This window comes from Oncorhynchus clarkii, chromosome 17 (assembly GCF_045791955.1).
Source record: "Oncorhynchus clarkii lewisi isolate Uvic-CL-2024 chromosome 17, UVic_Ocla_1.0, whole genome shotgun sequence".
Classification (NCBI taxonomy): domain Eukaryota; kingdom Metazoa; phylum Chordata; class Actinopteri; order Salmoniformes; family Salmonidae; genus Oncorhynchus; species Oncorhynchus clarkii.
Window position 1 is genome coordinate 36,708,016 of NC_092163.1, and position 17,501 is coordinate 36,725,516.

A 17,501-nucleotide genomic window follows, 5' to 3' on the forward strand; every position below is an offset into this window, starting at 1 on the left:
GATACAAATGGCCAACAGATTGCAGACAGTGCCCCCTTTTATCAATCCCCTTTATATGTAAGTGCAATAAGTGGACTAGGTTTTGTGTTACTGTTTGTCTCTCATGGGTTTCAGATGGTATTTATACAGCACAATGACAGAGAGGAGGAAAAGAGAGAGCCTGTCTGCCTGTGTCTGTCTGCCGCCACTCATATGATAAATTCATCCTCGTTCAGGACAAGGAGCACAGTAGAACACTCAAGCCAATACACACACGCACTCTATCAGTCACACCACGACAGTATGCAATCCATACTGAAACCTATGAACAGCCATCTCCTTAATGTACGATTCTCAGTCGGGTAATTGCATGTCATGTGATCAGGCCATTCATTTAGATGGGTGGTGATGACCTGTGTGACTGTAGGATGGTGATGAAGCAAGCGCATGCACTCACACGCATGCACGCACACACAGACACACAAACGCTAAAAGGTTCTACACGGTTAGGACTGTGGTGGTCACAAACTTTCGTCAGCTGGTGATTGTCAAGCAAATAACTGTCGGTCTCATGGTAATTGACCGTAAATGAACAAACACATTTAGCATCTTCAGGATTCTACACACAGCCAACAAACCACTGATGCAAACCTTTTGAACATCTACATTTTAGAAAGTCTAATAAATCCATGTAATATAGCCTAAACCTTCACAATAAAGTCATTATTTATTTGAGACAAGTCTAAAGAAAAATGATATGAAGAAAATGTAGTCTATTTCAGAAGAACAGAATAGCATACTCTGAGTTGTCCTTATGCTAAGGTCTGATCTGGCTATACCATATGGATGTGTTCTACACTAGCTCATTTAGCAGAAAAGATTTGCTTAGAATTCCGTGGTATTATTTTATATTAAGAATACAATTGAACAAAGCTGAATGAAATAGAAAGGATATTTGCTTCAAACAATTTGAGAGAGTGCTCACATGGGGCTATTCTGTGTTGAGCGGTTAATGAAGAAATAGGTACTCCTATATGCTTCATTTAGAGTTACTAATATAACTTTAGTTGTTCTACAAACGTTGGGCTGTATGTTTTGATTTTCAATACATTGTAAGGCTGCATGATGCAACTAATTATGATTTGTAAAAAGTAGCTTGAAAGGCATGAGCTCTGCTTAGTTTTTTTGGCGCAGGCTGTACACACTTCATCAGTCTCTCATTTACAATTTGAGAAGCACTTGACAATGCCTCGAGTTTTCCAGCAGTATACCCTTTGTGTGGTCGTAATGCCCCCTAAAAATACCCATGCGTTTTGCAGCCCTTCTCACTGAGTGCTGCCTGCTCCGAAGCATCTCATCTCACTCATCACGTGATCGTGATGGAGAGCTGTGTGAGTGAGATGAAGTGCTTTGGAGCAGGCAGCACTCGCAGGCCACAAGTGAAGACAGACACATCGGGGACGCAACTATGAGTGTCCTTATTCAATTCCGACGTGCATATTGAAGATATTGGAAGAACTGTCCACATGTACTTTTTGTCAGACAATAAGATGAGTAGGCTTTACGAACAGCAAAAGCACTAGCCTATGTCAATATATCCCCATTTACAAAAGTTGACCTATTCTGTGCGAGAAATAAATATTCCAAACATAGTCTGGGATAGTTGTGGGATGCGATAGATCACAAATTAATACAACAACAACAAAAACATTTTTACACAGAGGCTGATGCAACAGACCGTTTAGCTTAAAATGTTTTTAAAACTATTAGGCTATTTATTAACATTATAAGCGCAGCAATGCACACACGGCAGTATGCAATGAGCACAAATGTTCCATTTGGAGAAAACACCATTATCAAAAGTGACCTCAAATACGATTATGCATGTAAAGGTGTATTTTTATGGTGAAAATGATCTTTCCCAAACTTGAAACTCACGTGCTGCGTATATACAGTGCCTTGCGAAAGTATTCGGCCCCCTTGAACTTTGCGACCTTTTGCCACATTTCAGGCTTCAAACATAAATATATAAAACTGTATTTTTTTGTGAAGAATCAACAACAAGTGGGACACAATCATGAAGTGGAACGACATTTATTGGATATTTCAAACTTTTTTAACAAATCAAAAATGGAAAAATTGGGCGTGCAAAATTATTCAGCCCCTTTACTTTCAGTGCAGCAAACTCTCTCCAGAAGTTCAGTGAGGATCTCTGAATGATCCAATGTTGACCTAAATGACTAATGATGATAAATACAATCCACCTGTGTGTAATCAAGTCTCCGTATAAATGCACCTGCACTGTGATAGTCTCAGAGGTCCGTTAAAAGCGGAGAGAGCATCATGAAGAACAAGGAACACACCAGGCAGGTCCGAGATACTGTTGTGAAGAAGTTTAAAGCCGGATTTGGATACAAAAAGATTTCCCAAGCTTTAAACATCCCAAGGAGCACTGTGCAAGCGATAATATTGAAATGGAAGGAGTATCAGACCACTGCAAATATACCAAGACCTGGCCGTCCCTCTAAACTTTCAGCTCATACAAGGAGAAGACTGATCAGAGATGCAGCCAAGAGGCCCATGATCACTCTGGATGAACTGCAGAGATCTACAGCTGAGGTGGGAGACTCTGTCCATAGGACAACAATCAGTCGTATATTGCACAAATCTGGCCTTTATGGAAGAGTGGCAAGAAGAAAGCCATTTCTTAAAGATATCCATAAAAAGTGTCGTTTAAAGTTTGCCACAAGCCACCTGGGAGACACACCAAACATGTGGAAGAAGGTGCTCTGTTCAGATGAAACCAAAATTGAACTTTTTGGCAACAATGCAAAACGTTATGTTTGGCGTAAAAGCAACACAGCTGAACACACCATCCCCACTGTCAAACATGGTGGTGGCAGCGTCATGGTTTGGGCCTGCTTTTCTTCAGCAGGGACAGGGAAGATGGTTAAAATTGATGGGAAGATGGATGGAGCCAAATACAGGACCATTCTGGAAGAAAACCTGATGGAGTCTGCAAAAGACCTGAGACTGGGACGGAGATTTGTCTTCCAACAAGACAATGATCCAAAACATAAAGCAAAATCTACAATGGAATGGTTCAAAAATAAACATATCCAGGTGTTAGAATGGCCAAGTCAAAGTCCAGACCTGAATCCAATCGAGAATCTGTGGAAAGAACTGGAAACTGCTGTTCACAAATGCTCTCCATCCAACCTCACTGAGCTCGAGCTGTTTTGCAAGGAGGAATGGGAAAAAATGTCAGTCTCTCGATGTGCAAAACTGATAGAGACATACCCCAAGCGACTTACAGCTGTAATCGCAGCAAAAGGTGGCGCTACAAAGTATTAACTTAAGGGGGCTGAATAATTTTGCACGCCCAATTTTTCAGTTTTTGATTTATTTGTTAAAAAAGTTTGAAATATCCAATAAATGTCGTTTCATGACCACTTCATGATTGTGTCCCACTTGTTGTTGATTCTTCACAAAAAAATACAGTTTTATATCTTTATGTTTGAAGCCTGAAATGTGGCAAAAGGTCGCAAATTTCAAGGGGGCCGAATACTTTCGCAAGGCACTGTATGCCAGTTCGTCTCTACATCCCTTGTAAAGCTGATTTTAAAGTGCTTAATTTTAAGAAGTTAGTTGGTCACTTTAGTTGTGATACAAACCTTATCAAAACATATAGGCCTATGGGCTAGGCTACATGAGGTGTGTGACTAGGATTAGAAAAAGTCACAAAAAAAGGCAATGTTTCTTGCCCTAATCATTCACAAGTGGTAATATATAATACTTGTGATAATATATAGTTCACAAGTGATCGACTAATATTGTCACCCATCAGACTATTCTTATCTTCACATATACTAAATAATATATGTGTGAAATTAGTTTTGATTTTGAATGGACCATTGTCATGCACCCGTCTCAAAACAGGCTAGGGAAAAAATACATGTCATCTCTGCACTTAAATTTCAAATGGAGGACTCTTTTCCTGTGGTTCATTTTCATGCCAACCAGGTAGGATATACTCCTGTTGTAAAGATAAGCAACATCACATCACTGGGGCCAAGCTTTCTGCCATCCTGGACCAAAATACTAGGGGGTGTCAGAGGAAAGCCCTAAAATCACCGAAGTCATAGACTTTTTTTCTCTGCTACCTCACGGCAAGCGGTACCGGAGCGCCAAGTCTAAGTCCAATTGGCTCCTTAACAGCTTCTACCCCCAAGGCATAAGACTGCTGAACAATTAATAAAATGGCCACCGGACTATTACATTGACCCCCAGCTACTCGCTGTTTATTATCTATGCATAGTCACTTCACCCCTACTTACATGTACAAATTACCTCGACTAACCTGTACCCCCGCACATTGACCTGGTACCCGCTGTATATAGCCTTGTTATTGTAATGTGTTACTTTTTATATATTTTTTACTTTATTTGGTAAATATTGGTAACTCTTTCTTGAACTGCACTGTTGGTTAAGGGCTTGTAATTAAGCATTTCACGGTAAGGTCTACATGTTGTATTCGGCACAAGTGACAAATAAAGTTGGATTTTATTTGAATATTTGCTTAAAATATTTGGCGGCTAATTTTCTAAAATTATCCGCTGCCATTGTTGCAACCCTTATTACTAGTGTGTTCAACCTCTTTCGTGTCGTCTGAGATTCCTAATGATTGGAAAGCGGCCGCGGTCATCCCCCTCTTCTAGACCCAAACTGTTACAGACCAATATCCATCCTGCCCTGCCTTTCTAAAGTCTTCGAAAGCCGAGTGATCAAACAGATCACAGACCATCTCGAATCCCACCGTACCTTCTCCGCTATGCAATCCGGTTTCCGAGCTGGTCACAGGTGCACCTCAGCCACGCTCAAGGTCCTAAACGATATCATAACCATCATCGATAAATTACAGTACTGTGCAGCCATCTCCATTGACCTGGCCAAGGCATTCTACTCTGTTAATCACCGTATTCTTATCGGCAAACTCAACAGCCTTGGTTTCTCTAATGACTGCCTCACCTGGTTCACTAACTACTTCTCAGATAGAGTTCAGTGTGTCAACAGGAGGGCCTGTTGTCCGTACCTCTGGCAGCCTCTATGGGGGTGCCACAGGGTTAAATTCCCGGGCCAACTCTTTTCTCTGTATATATCAATTATGTCGCTCTTGCTGCGGGTGATTCTTTGATCCACCTCTACGCAGACGACACCATTCTGTATACTTCTGGCCCTTCCTTGGACACTGTGTTAACTAACCTCCAAACGAGCTTCAATGCCATACAACACTCCTTCTGTGGCCTCCAACTGCTCTTAAACGCTAGTAAAACTAAATGCATGCTCTTCAACCGATCGCTGCCCGCCCACCTAGCTTCACTACTCTGGACGGTTCTGACTTAGAATATGTGGACAACTACAAATACCAAGATGTCTGGCTAGACTGTAAACTCCTTCCAGACTCACATTAAGCATCTCCAATCCAAAATGATATCTAGAATTGGCTTCCTACAAAGCCTCCTTCACTCATGCTGCCAAACAGACCCTTGTAAAACTGACTATCCTACCGATCCTTGACTTCGGCGATGTCATTTACAAAATAGCCTCCAACACTACTCAGCAAACTGGATGTAGTCTATCACAGTGCCATCTGTTTTGTCACCAAAGCCCCATATTCTACCCGCCATTGCGACCTGTATGCTCTCGTTGGCTGGTCCTCGCTACATATTCGTCGCGAAGCCCACTGGCTCCAGGTCATCTAAAAGTCTTTGCTAGGTAAAGCTCCGCCTTACCTCAGCTCTCTGGTCACCAAAGGAACACCCATGCACTCCAGCAGGTATATTTCACTGGTCATCCCCAAAGTCAACACCTCCGCATTGTTACGCCTTTCCTTCCAGTTCTCTGCTTCCAATGACTGGAACGAATTGCAAAAATCACAGAAGTTGGAGACTTATACCTCCCTCACTAACTTCAAGCATCGGCTGTCAGAGCAGCTTTTCCGATCACTGCAGCTGTACACAGCCCATCCAACCAACTACCTACCTCATCCCCGTGTATACATTTTTTTTTCTACTCTTTTGCACACCAGTATTTCTACTTGTACATCCACATCTGCACATCTATCACTCCGGTGTTAATTGCTAAATTGTAATTATTTATGGCCTATTAATTGTCTTACCTCCTTACTTCATTTGCACACACTGTATACAGATTTTCTATTGTGTTATTGACTATACATTTGTTTATTCCCATGTGTAACTCTGTTGTTTTTGTTCCACTGCTGTGCTTTATTTTGGCCAGATCACAGTTGTAAATGAGAACTTGTTCTCAATGGCCTACCTGGTTAAATAAAGGTGAAATAAAAAAAATATTATGAAAGTTGACAAATATAGTAGGCCTAGCCATTAGAAAGTGATGGGATCCTCCCTTTTTTAAGAGGCCATCACTCTGTTTTCTCGCGCAATTACATAGCCTATAGAAATGTTGTGCACCTTGAGCTCATGGGCTCTCATGAAGTGTTTGATTCGATTTTCGATTACATTCGCGTTGATGTCAGAGTGATTAGAGGGACAATAGAGTGCGGAGTACCAGGCAGTTAGCAAGTTTGGTAGGCTACTAATGACCAGCAGCAGCATCAGAGCTTGGAGAAGTCTAATTACCGTGACTAAACGGTAACGTGGAATTTGACTGCCTTCCTGAATCGTGACCACCAGTGTGGCGGTAATACGGTCACCACAACAACCCTATGCATGGTTAATCCGACGTCTGCAGTGGCTGTGGAGCATTTACTGCGATACGGCCACTGCAGAAGTCAGGGCATTTATGCTTCTTGCACTTCACTGAGCAGAGCTGTTGTCAAGTGAATCTGTATTTTTACTGGACCTCGCACCCACATCTACCGTCAACCAATCATGTCTATGCGGAGCCCTCCGCATTGTTCCAAAATTTTGGAGGCGCACGGCAATGCGGTAAGGAGCTCAATTTGGCCCCTCATACCTCTAGAGGCTCCGCACGGTGCCTGCGACCACATTTTCAGATATAGAGTAAATTGGTTTATACACACATGCTTCAGCCAATGGCATGTGTGGTGTCTCCTTTTCATCTGTCATCATCATCACTGTCTCCAGTCATTTTGACAGCAGCCAAGGTCACCTCTACTAGTGTGAATGGCCTGATGGTCTCTCTCTTCCCACAGCACTGTAACCAACTGTTGTGGTTCAAACACACATATATTTATAAAGAGAAACTCAAAATACCAACGTGTGAAATACTGTACTTTATTTTAACCCACCAAAATCATTTATTGATTTAATTCCAAATCAAGGTATCACAATGAATGGCACCCTTAAAGATTATTGCAGATAACATCTACCAAAATTAAACCAGTAATTCAATTCCACTTATTTAAGGAACTATATTGAGCCATTACATCGTTTTCCTGTTTCACTAGGGTATAAAAATGAGGTAACACGCATGCAATATCCCTTTGTCATCCAAAATCATGAAGAAATCAAAAGAACTGGCAGTTCAAAAGAGACAGATGGTCGTAGGCCTTCATAAATCTGGTAATGGCTACAAGAAGATCCACAAACGATTGAATATACCACTGAGCACTGTCAGGGCAATTATGAAAAAAATTCAAAAGATATGGAACAGTTGTAAACCTCACGGGTAGAGGACGCAAATGCATTTTGCCCCCAGGATAGGGAGGAGGATGGTGAGAGAAGCAACAAAATCCCCAAGAATCACTGTGAAAGAATTCCAGGCCTTGGTGGCGTCTTGGGGTCACCAGGTTTAAAAAAAGCAGCATCAGACGCCACCTCCACAACCACAGGCTCTTTGGAAGGGTTGCCAGAAGAAAGCCCTTAATGACCCCAAGACACAGACGCAAGCGCTTGGAGTTTGCCAAACGTAATTTAAATTATGACTGGAAGAAGGTGCTCTGGTCAGATTAGACAAATTTACCGTTTTGGTTCGATACAGCATCGGCATGTTTGGCGTCGAAACAGAGATTCATACAAGGACAGGCACCTCATACCCACGGTGAAATATGGTGGTGGGTCAATGATGTTTTGGGGCTCTTTTAATTCCAGAGATCCAAGGGCACTGGTTAAGATTGATGGCATAATGAATTCCACCAAGTATCAGGCAATTTTGGCTGACAATCTGGTTGCCTCTGCCAGAAGGCTGGGACTTTGCCGTAGGTGGACTTTCCAACAAGACAATGACCCGAAACACACCTCCAGATCCACACAGAAATGGTAATGTGACAACAAAATCAATGTTCTGCCATGGCCATCTCAGTCGCCGGACATCAATCCAATCTAAAACCTGTGGGCTGAGTTGAAGAGGGGAGTTGATAAGCTCAAACTCAAGAATGTGAAGGATCTCCATAGACGAATGGTCCAAAATCCCTCCAAATGTCTTCCTTAACCTCATCAAACATTACAGCAAAATAATCCATGCTGTTATCCTTGCAAGAGGCGGTTGCACGAAGTACTAAATGAGGAGTGCCAATAATTATGTAACCTTTGATTTTTGGTGAAATTTATTTGGTATTAAATAATTGTATGATTTTGGTGGGTTCCATTGAGACATTAATAAAGTACAGTATTTCTCACATGTTGGTATTTTGAGTTTCTCTACAATTATATTGTTTATATTTTAAGTATTGCATGTGCATTGCCAATCAGGGGTGCCAGATATTTTGGGGCCTACTGTAAATGACTGGCTGGATGGTTTGCTGGTGACTGACGGACTGGTTCTGAGAGAATCTGTTGTTAGTGCAGACGAGAGAAGACAGATATTGATTTTCCTTTCTATTATTGTAGTTTTTCCGAGAGAAAAGTCAGTGAAGTGTGTGTGTGTGTGTGCGCGCTATTGCCTATCAGCCTGTGACTGTACCTATTATCAGATAAGTCTAAAAAAGGATTGGATAGGTACTAGCAATAAGGCTATAACTCCCACCTTTGATGGGCAAGGTGGAATTGTCATTTTCACCATATTGCTTACAATATTTATTTCAGAAGTACATGGGGGTAGGGTTTAGGGGTTTACTGTGGATAGGGCGAGTATACAGTAGCTCAAATGCAATGGTGTAGTGGAGGGTAAATGCCATTGATGCATCTTTTATTTATTTTGCGCAAACGTTTACCTACCTTTCGCATTAAAAAAATGCATTCAAAGTATAGGGAGTGTTACTTTACTCACTGCAAACAGCATTTATCCACCTGTATTTTATGTGTGTGTGTGTGTGTGTGTGTGTGTGTGTGTGTGTGTGTGAACGTAGTCATTACTCAGTCTGTGTGGTGAGCTAGAGAGCTTTTCTTTTGGAGTCTTGGCAGAACACCTATGTAGCATCAACCTGTTTGAGGGAGTGTGTTAGGGTGGAGGGGAGGACTACAATTTCTTACCGTTTGAATGAGTGCGTAAGTACATTGTGAGTATATGATAACATCTTTGTGATTTTGCGTTTGTGTCTTTGCCCATGTCTATAGACTGAATGACTGACGGTCACTTGCTGTGCCTTGTCCACAGACCCTGCTGATAAACCACGGTTGAGAAAGAACAAGAAACCAAAGAAGAGAAGGAAGGCGCGGGGGAGGAGGAGAGCAGCACATCCATCTTCCCCCATCACTTTAAATCACCCTCCATTTTCTGTCTAAACTAATCCAACTGGGCCCAACTCCACTCGGACTCAATCCAGCACTACCTACCACTATACCTACCGCATGCCCTCTCTCCCTTTTTCCATATCCTTGTTTTGGAGTGTATTATCTTGATTTGTCATCTGTAGTGCATTGTCTTGATTTATTTTGAAATTGCACTGGCACATCCTTCAGGGCTCAAATAAATCCTTCCAATCCTGACAAAATTAGATTGAAGATGGCTCTTTGTCGCGCTGCACCTCCTGACGTTAATGCCCCACACTCGGGGTGCCTCCTACCCACAATGCGCGGCTTGATTGCACGGTGCTCATGGTTTCATTAAACAGCTGGCGTCCTTAAGCCGACTCCATGGAGATACCAAGGGAGACTGTGTGTGTGTGTGTGGGTGGGGGGAGGGATTAGTTTAAGATTTATGGAAGATTAGTTAGTAGCTAAGAAAAAGTCATATTTTATAATGCAGATGTAGAATGTAGGACGGTGATTATTCTGGAGCACCAGTTTTCATTTCAAGCCTTGCATAGTTATGTTCAATTGGTAAGGTAAATTACCTAATGATATGGGTATCGGATGAATTCGGGGGGGAAGAATGTCCGGTATTCTCCGTTGCGGACTACTGTCAAAAATAAATAGTGGAGGTACGCCGGTAGAACATGAGCATATCACAATAATTAAAACAAAGATTTAGGCTATTACACCATCATTTATCATTACTGCCTGTCGGCAGCATGAAAAAAAATGTGCAAATGGACTTGAAAACCGGTGGTATAGGCTACGCATAGGCTACGCAGAGATGATTGGCTGGGGCCAAGACAGACAGCAGTGGACCCATCAATCAAGTGAGGCTACAGATGTGCCTAATGACAATCACCGAATGACATAACACTTGTTGGTGTTTTAATAGACGTCTCTTTCCATTCATTAAATGGCAGTGTTTCAGATGCTGGAATTTCTTTGGAGTGGACGAACGGGTGCAGATAGCCTACGTTTTCAAGTGATTTGTTTGAAAACATCAGGACTGGTTGTGTTCATGCCACACTAAAAGGCCATACATTTTTACAGTTAAATGTCATGTCTTTTCAATTAGGTACATTAAAAAAAAGCATGCACACATAGGAGGTACCGTAACGGGATTTGTTTTTAAATCGACTTTCACCCCTGGATAACCTGACGCCATTGTGTGAGTGTTGGAATGAAAACACCTCTAGGATCGATTGTGAGAACTACTTTCTTTCTCTCCTTTTCATCTGTTCTCTACCCCTTCCTATTCCTTTAACATATCCTGTTTTTTCCCTCACTCAATCAATCACAGGTCCCCAACCCTCTCAATCCCTATGGCTTTATCCCCAAGAGGATACTAGTGCCACTACCTACAATACCTGTGTGTGTGTGTGTCTTGCAGCCTCATATTGTCCCTTTTCCACTGTTACCATGGTTACGGGCAGTGCGCTAGCGGCAAAGCAAGGTGTGGTGGAACCTTGAAGATAACCCTTAGGGTCACCCTGCAGAGAGGCTCAACTAGGTACAGCTGACAGCCCTATACAATACTGCAACATCCAACACACACTCGCACACCATTGCTGAAATCTCACTCCACATATCCATTGTCTGGAAGAATTGCGTGTGTGCGTTTCCACTCAAATTCACAACTACACACACACACACTAGGGTTTCCGGTATAAAAATGTGGGCCAGACATTTCACCGGAAGCATTTTCATTTACTGGACATTTAAATTTACTGGATCCATATGCATTGGTTGCACAACCTGATTAGGGCGTCCAACCACGGTGCTCAGAATGCCAGAAATCACATTTTGTTTATGGTAATTCATCGTAACAGGACATGCAACTCGGATGCAATGGCGTGCGTTATTCTTACTGAATTCCGATGAGCAATTAGAAGATGTGAGAACACAGGCTGTACGTCCATAAGGCTAGGGGAAGCTTTCCCTGAAGTAAATTGAATTAAATTGCCAAATTTATATAGCCTACTCCTGTCTATACATAAATAAAATAATTGAAAAATAAGCTACTACTCCAGAAAGCATGATTTGACCAGAGGATCATTAGCTAGATGTGTTTTTTCCCCTCTAGGTTAGATGTAGGTCATATTGTATTTGTCTCCCCCTTTCGTAGGCCCAAAGTAGGTTACCCGGTATTTTTTTGTCGTATTCTGGTAATGTCTCCAGTCATATAAAATATATTAGCCTAAATTATGACTATTCAATCGAATATCACATTAAGGATAGTAGGGTATCCTTACATTAAGGATAGTAGGGTATTTTACCTAAATATACGAATGGGATAATAGAATGCTTTATTATCAAGGTGCATTTTTATGGTGTAAATAGCTTCCACAAACTTGAAACCCACACGCACCTATGTTAGAATAACTGTCCACATTTACTTTCCCACAGCCAACAAGAGGAGTAACGAACAACAACATCACTAACCTATGTCAATCTCCAAGGCAGTAGGCTACACGCAAATGTTCGTTCCATAATGCAATTAGTGGGAAAACGCCATGTGACAGAGATTAAAATATCCGTTAGAAATTTCGACGGGATATCTAAAGATGCAACAACTAGCATGGGTGGCTAAAGTGACTAGGATTGTGCCTCTGGCTACTGGACAATGAAATAAACTTGATTTGAAAACCAATAGAACACGAGAGAAAAATGTTACTTGTTCCAATGGCATATGGAAGTCTTTATAAAATAATTACCTGCAGGTTTGGTTAGACTTTGGCTAGGCTAGTTTGAAACGAGGTAAGACTTTCCTCATAATATGTAGCAAACCAGTTGAGAAGAAACACAATTAGTTATTTTTAATTGTGGCCATTGTTTTTTTTGTTGTTGTTATTTTACACGCAATTGCCATTAGAATTGTTGCGCAATGATAATGGGCTTATTAAAGCGCATGTTTCACTCCAGCAGCAACAAACAGCTGTTTGGTGCGCTGTTGCAGCGTCTCTGGCGCAAGCTACATCGACTGGTATTTCAATCAATTAATAGTCTAAAACGCATTATTTCGCAATGGGATTCCCCCCTCCAGGACAATTGTCCTGCTACAATTTTATCGGATTTTTTTTTTTTTTTTTTACAAAAGTCGGTTATTACCGGCTAATGGAAACACGGACACACATTTCACCTCTAGCATGCGTTTGAGTTCAACCCCTATAGATGTTTGTTGCTGGAATCAGACTTGTTCTCTCTGCTACTATGTGTGATCAATTCCAGAGCACCAGAACAACAGTACTGCAGACTGGGAGTCAAACGGTAGATCAATAAATCACTCCTCACAGCTCCTGGTACCAACTAGCACTGTGATGGACTGTCAATCTCATCTGTGTGTGTGTGTGTTGGGTGGCGAGTGTGCATGCATGCAATTTCCCTCATACACCAGAGATTAGCCTTTTGTACACCACATGTGTCTTCTGTATATTACATACATATATATTAAATAGGTTACTGGTTTCCCCCCCCCATCTCCTTCTCACTGACATTTCTCCACAAATACCAGTCTCTCTATAAAATGTCTTATATCCTCTCTCCTACCCCATTATTCACAACGACCATGTTTAAACAGCCCTTTGAATGTTATCTGCCTTATTGCTTTTATTGCTACCCTTCAGTTTTAATTAAGACGGTGGAATTAAGGAAATATCTTGGGTGATTTGACAAGATCTTGGATCTGGCATTGCCTACAGTATGGGGAGGGTCATGGGTGTGTGTTAGAGAGAGAACGGTACATTATATTTGCAGTTAGACTAACAAACATAGCAACACTTTAACCTTTTATAAATCGCTTTTGGGGATAGCAACAACATTGTCAGGCAAAGACAAGTCCTATGATCTTCCCTCCTTCCTTCTCTCCCCAACATCGCCGCCTCTCTTACTTTTCCACGTTATTCCGGTCAAAGACTTTGACGAGACGGCTGGAAGGTGCGAAGTCTGAAAATGACATGGCACGTTCTGAATTCTATTACACTATTGATTTCCATTCATGCAATTAACTGAGCTGGGTGAGTGAATGCGGAACGGGGATGTAAACAGAGTAATGCCCATCGGAATGCGTTTGGTTTCGCAGTATGCTTTCCATAACCATTCCCAATGATGGTCTCATAGTGATGGCTAAAGATTTCTGAATGGTTTTTAGCCCCCATTGTTTCCTGTTTTTTAGAGTACACGTAACTTGAAAATGAAGCTATATCACAATGATCTGTGAACATGCATGAAATGATCCTGAAGTTACACTGTCGGTGTGTTTCTCTCTCGCTCTCTCTCTGAAAGACTTCCCACTTGTCACAGATGTCAATTCAACGTCTATTCCACATTGGATCAACGTAATTTCATTGAAATGACATTCATTCAACCAGTGTGCGCCCAGGGGTTTGGCACCACAGGCCTAGTCCAGCCTAGCTGATAATGAGTCTAATTGCGGTGTGTGGCTTTGCAATCGGCGCAGCTTGCTGACATCACTGTGGCTGGGCTAATAGAATAGGCTTTTGATTCAATTGTCTTAATGAACAACTGGAACTGGCTACTGGATAATTGAATTAGAACCCAGCTCATTCTCCAATGGGACGACAGGAGCCACAGCTCCTGGAAGATAGGAGGATGGGAGGGGGAGAGAGAGAAGATGGAGAGAGAACCACAACGGGAGAACTCACTAAGCAAAGGTATGTTGAATCAACATTTTATCAACAGAATTATGTCATAGTTTTTCGGCATGCTGACATTTCTGGGTTGAATTTGCAAAACGTTTGTCAAGCTCGGTCCACTTTTTCCAGTGTGTAGTTTACTGGGGACTCTTGACCCTCAGCCATTAATTATCTCACTCCCATCCTCAAGCACACAGACACACACCACACCACACACACACACACACACACACACACACAGATAAAGGTCTTATCCCAGAGGGGCCATGCAGCGTATCTGAAGTGGAACGCCTTATCACTCCCCTCCATCAGCTAGCCTGGGAGAGGGAAGAGGAGGACGACTGGGAGTAGAGGGAGGAAGACGGAGGAAGAATGCTGTATACACAGGGACTAGGGAGAAAAAGAAAAAGAGGAGAGAAGGAACTATAGAAGTAGGAGGGGAAGGAGAACGGAGGTTTGAAGTTTGAACAAAACAAAAATAGCGTGGAGAGTGGTAAAGTACAGGTAGAAGAGGGGGGTGAAAGGGAGGGTGAAGTAGCTATACAGGACAGGTGCTGTACACTGCGTGTGAGGGAGGGGTCTGGGGAAAAGAGAGTGAAAGAAGAAAAGAGAGGCAGTCCATTGAGTCCAGGAGAAACAGCTTGAAGACCGGGCCCGGCTTTATTCTTTATCACATGACATCCTCTAAAGTCATTACACCCCAATAACAGAGACTCGGGCCAACTGAGCTCCTTAACCCCACTGGTGTGTGGGTCTGCGTGTGCACCAATGAAAATGGCACATCACGTAATCCCACCAGTAACTGGGATAAACCCACAGTCTAATCTCCCTTTGTTTTTCTCTTTCTTTTCTCCCTTGTTCTTTTCCACGGGAAGCATTGTCCTTTACCTTATCCTCACCGCTTTACTTACTGCGGCCCTCCCTAGGCGCGGCTTACTGCGGCCCTCCCTAGCCCCGGGAATCTTCTCTGCGTCTGCAGAAGGGGCTTGTGGATTCTGTGTAACTTTGACTCATATTATGAGCTCCTGGCTGGATTTGAGGGAGACTTTCTGGGGAAGGAGCTCGGTTTTGTCGTCTTTACCACTTGTGTTAAAGTGTGATGTTGAGAAGTTTTGGGAGTGAAAGACACCGTACGGATACACCAATTAAAACTTGATCAACAGGTTTAACATTTGTCACAGCTAAATCGCTAGGGCTTTAGAAATAGTTAGTAGGTAGGGAAGTGTTGTTGGCCATAGCTAGGCAGCACACTTCAACGATACACATCACATCCCATCCCCCGGGGCAGCGGCAACCGGCCCAGGTGCTTGAAGTACCAGCAAGGCCGGGCAAGCAGCTAATTGCTCACAGGTGTGGGTGATTGACAAGTGATTGCAGTGATAGGTGGACTGAGTAGGGCCTTGGCTCGGCTGGGTTTTCACACATTTGTTTGCTACCTTGTTGTTATCGTATGACTTTTTGCATATCTTATTTTTGCCACCAGCTTCACTAACTGACAGGGTAAGGACCGAGATCGCCCTGGACCCTGTTAAGTGCATTGTCTCCTTAGCAAATGCATCCAACACCCTTTTCTCATATACTTACTTTCACGTTAAATGCACACATTGACAGATTATGGAACAGCTAGGCAGGCCTAAAACCTCTAGACATAGCGAGACTAGACTTTTTCGTAAACTGGCTAGTTGGTTTTGTAACTATGCTTTTTCTGGAGTGTGGAATACACATACCCATCTAACACAGACTCTGGCCTTTGTGGCCTTCTCCTTCAAGGCTGGAACACACACACACACACAGTCCCGGTGAATAATGACAGCTTCTTGTTTGTGTAATGATCGTATCGGCTCCGGTGGAGAGAGAGGGGGCGGTGTTATCGGCTTTGTCTGAGAGTATACAGAGGATCAGTCACACACACACACACACACACACACACACACACACACACACACACACACACACACACACACACACACACACACAAACCTTCATCGTGTCTTCTTCCGATGGACATCCAGTGTAAACTGAGAACAGCTTTGATTGACTGTGGGGCATTGTCTTTCTCTAGGATTGTATAGGATTCCAATGGTGAAGTGAACCTCCACGGTCACAAAATGTTGATATGAAGTTCACAAATGTTCAGTCCTTAAGGCTGGTGTGAATGGCTCGTCACTTTTAAATGTATCTAGTAAGCACCATATAATTCACATCTCTTCCTATCTCACAGGCAATAGCAGGTATTCATAATGTAGTGATTATAAGGCTACCTCTTTAGCTTAGCAGGCATTTACATGGTAGTGTTATTAATGTGACCTCGTCAGCATAGCGTCACGTCTCTCCTCCTCCTTCACTATTAGCAAGCGGGCTGAAGGTCAATCACCTATTAACTTCAGCCTATGAGCATGGCACACTAAGGCATTTCCACTACGCTTCCTGGCTAACCTTTGGGCTGACTCGTGCAATAATCACTTTCCATTCTTTCAACCAATGGGCATACATCTAGGGTAGTATTTATACGTCAACTCACCCTTTGTGTGTCTCACTTGCTGTTTTGAAACAACAGTCTTCCATCAGCAGACGAGGCCTACCCCAAACTATTTCATGTTGCATTCTGTCTCTGTTGTCGTTCAGTTAAGCCTGTACTATACTACACCATAACTTTGATCATCTTTAAGTGACACTAATAACCTCTTTTGTTATCCATATCTTTTTTAATTTCGTTATTATTTTCTTTTTTTCACCTTTATTCAATCAGGTAGGCCGGTTGAGAACAAGTTCTCATTTACAACTGCGAGCTGGCCAAGATAAAGCAAAGCAATGCGACATAAACAACAACACAGAGTTACACATGGGATAGACAAACGTACAGTCAATAACACAATAGAAAAATATACAGTGTGTGCAAATGTAGAAAGAGGAGGGAGGTAAGGCAATAAATAGGCCATAGTGGCAAAATAATTACAATTTAGCATCAACACGAGTGATAGATGTGCAGAAGATGATGTGCAAGTAGAGATACTGGCGTGCAAAAGAGCAACAAAAAAAATACTGTATATTTATAGATACATTGGCAAAAACACTCTTGGCCTTGTGCTTGTTCTGCATTTGGGGGTATTTACATGATGTTTATTTGGGGTGTATTTCCACGTTTAGACACAATCTGTCTAACTGGTTAGGTGATTCTGACTTCATTTCTATT

General features: G+C 42.3%; 1 protein-coding gene across 1 annotated transcript in view; it reads left to right on the forward strand.

The window, feature by feature from the left end:
* LOC139370757 (MICOS complex subunit mic25a-like) overlaps nucleotides 1–9,853 on the forward strand; it is a 61,564-nt gene extending 51,711 nt beyond the window's left edge. The window contains exon 8 of the mRNA XM_071110448.1: nucleotides 9,517–9,853. Within this exon, the coding sequence (XP_070966549.1) occupies nucleotides 9,517–9,540 (24 nt within the window). The 3' untranslated portion in view covers nucleotides 9,541–9,853. The remainder of the gene's footprint in view (nucleotides 1–9,516) is intronic.
* Nucleotides 9,854–17,501: the final 7,648 nt, after the last annotated feature.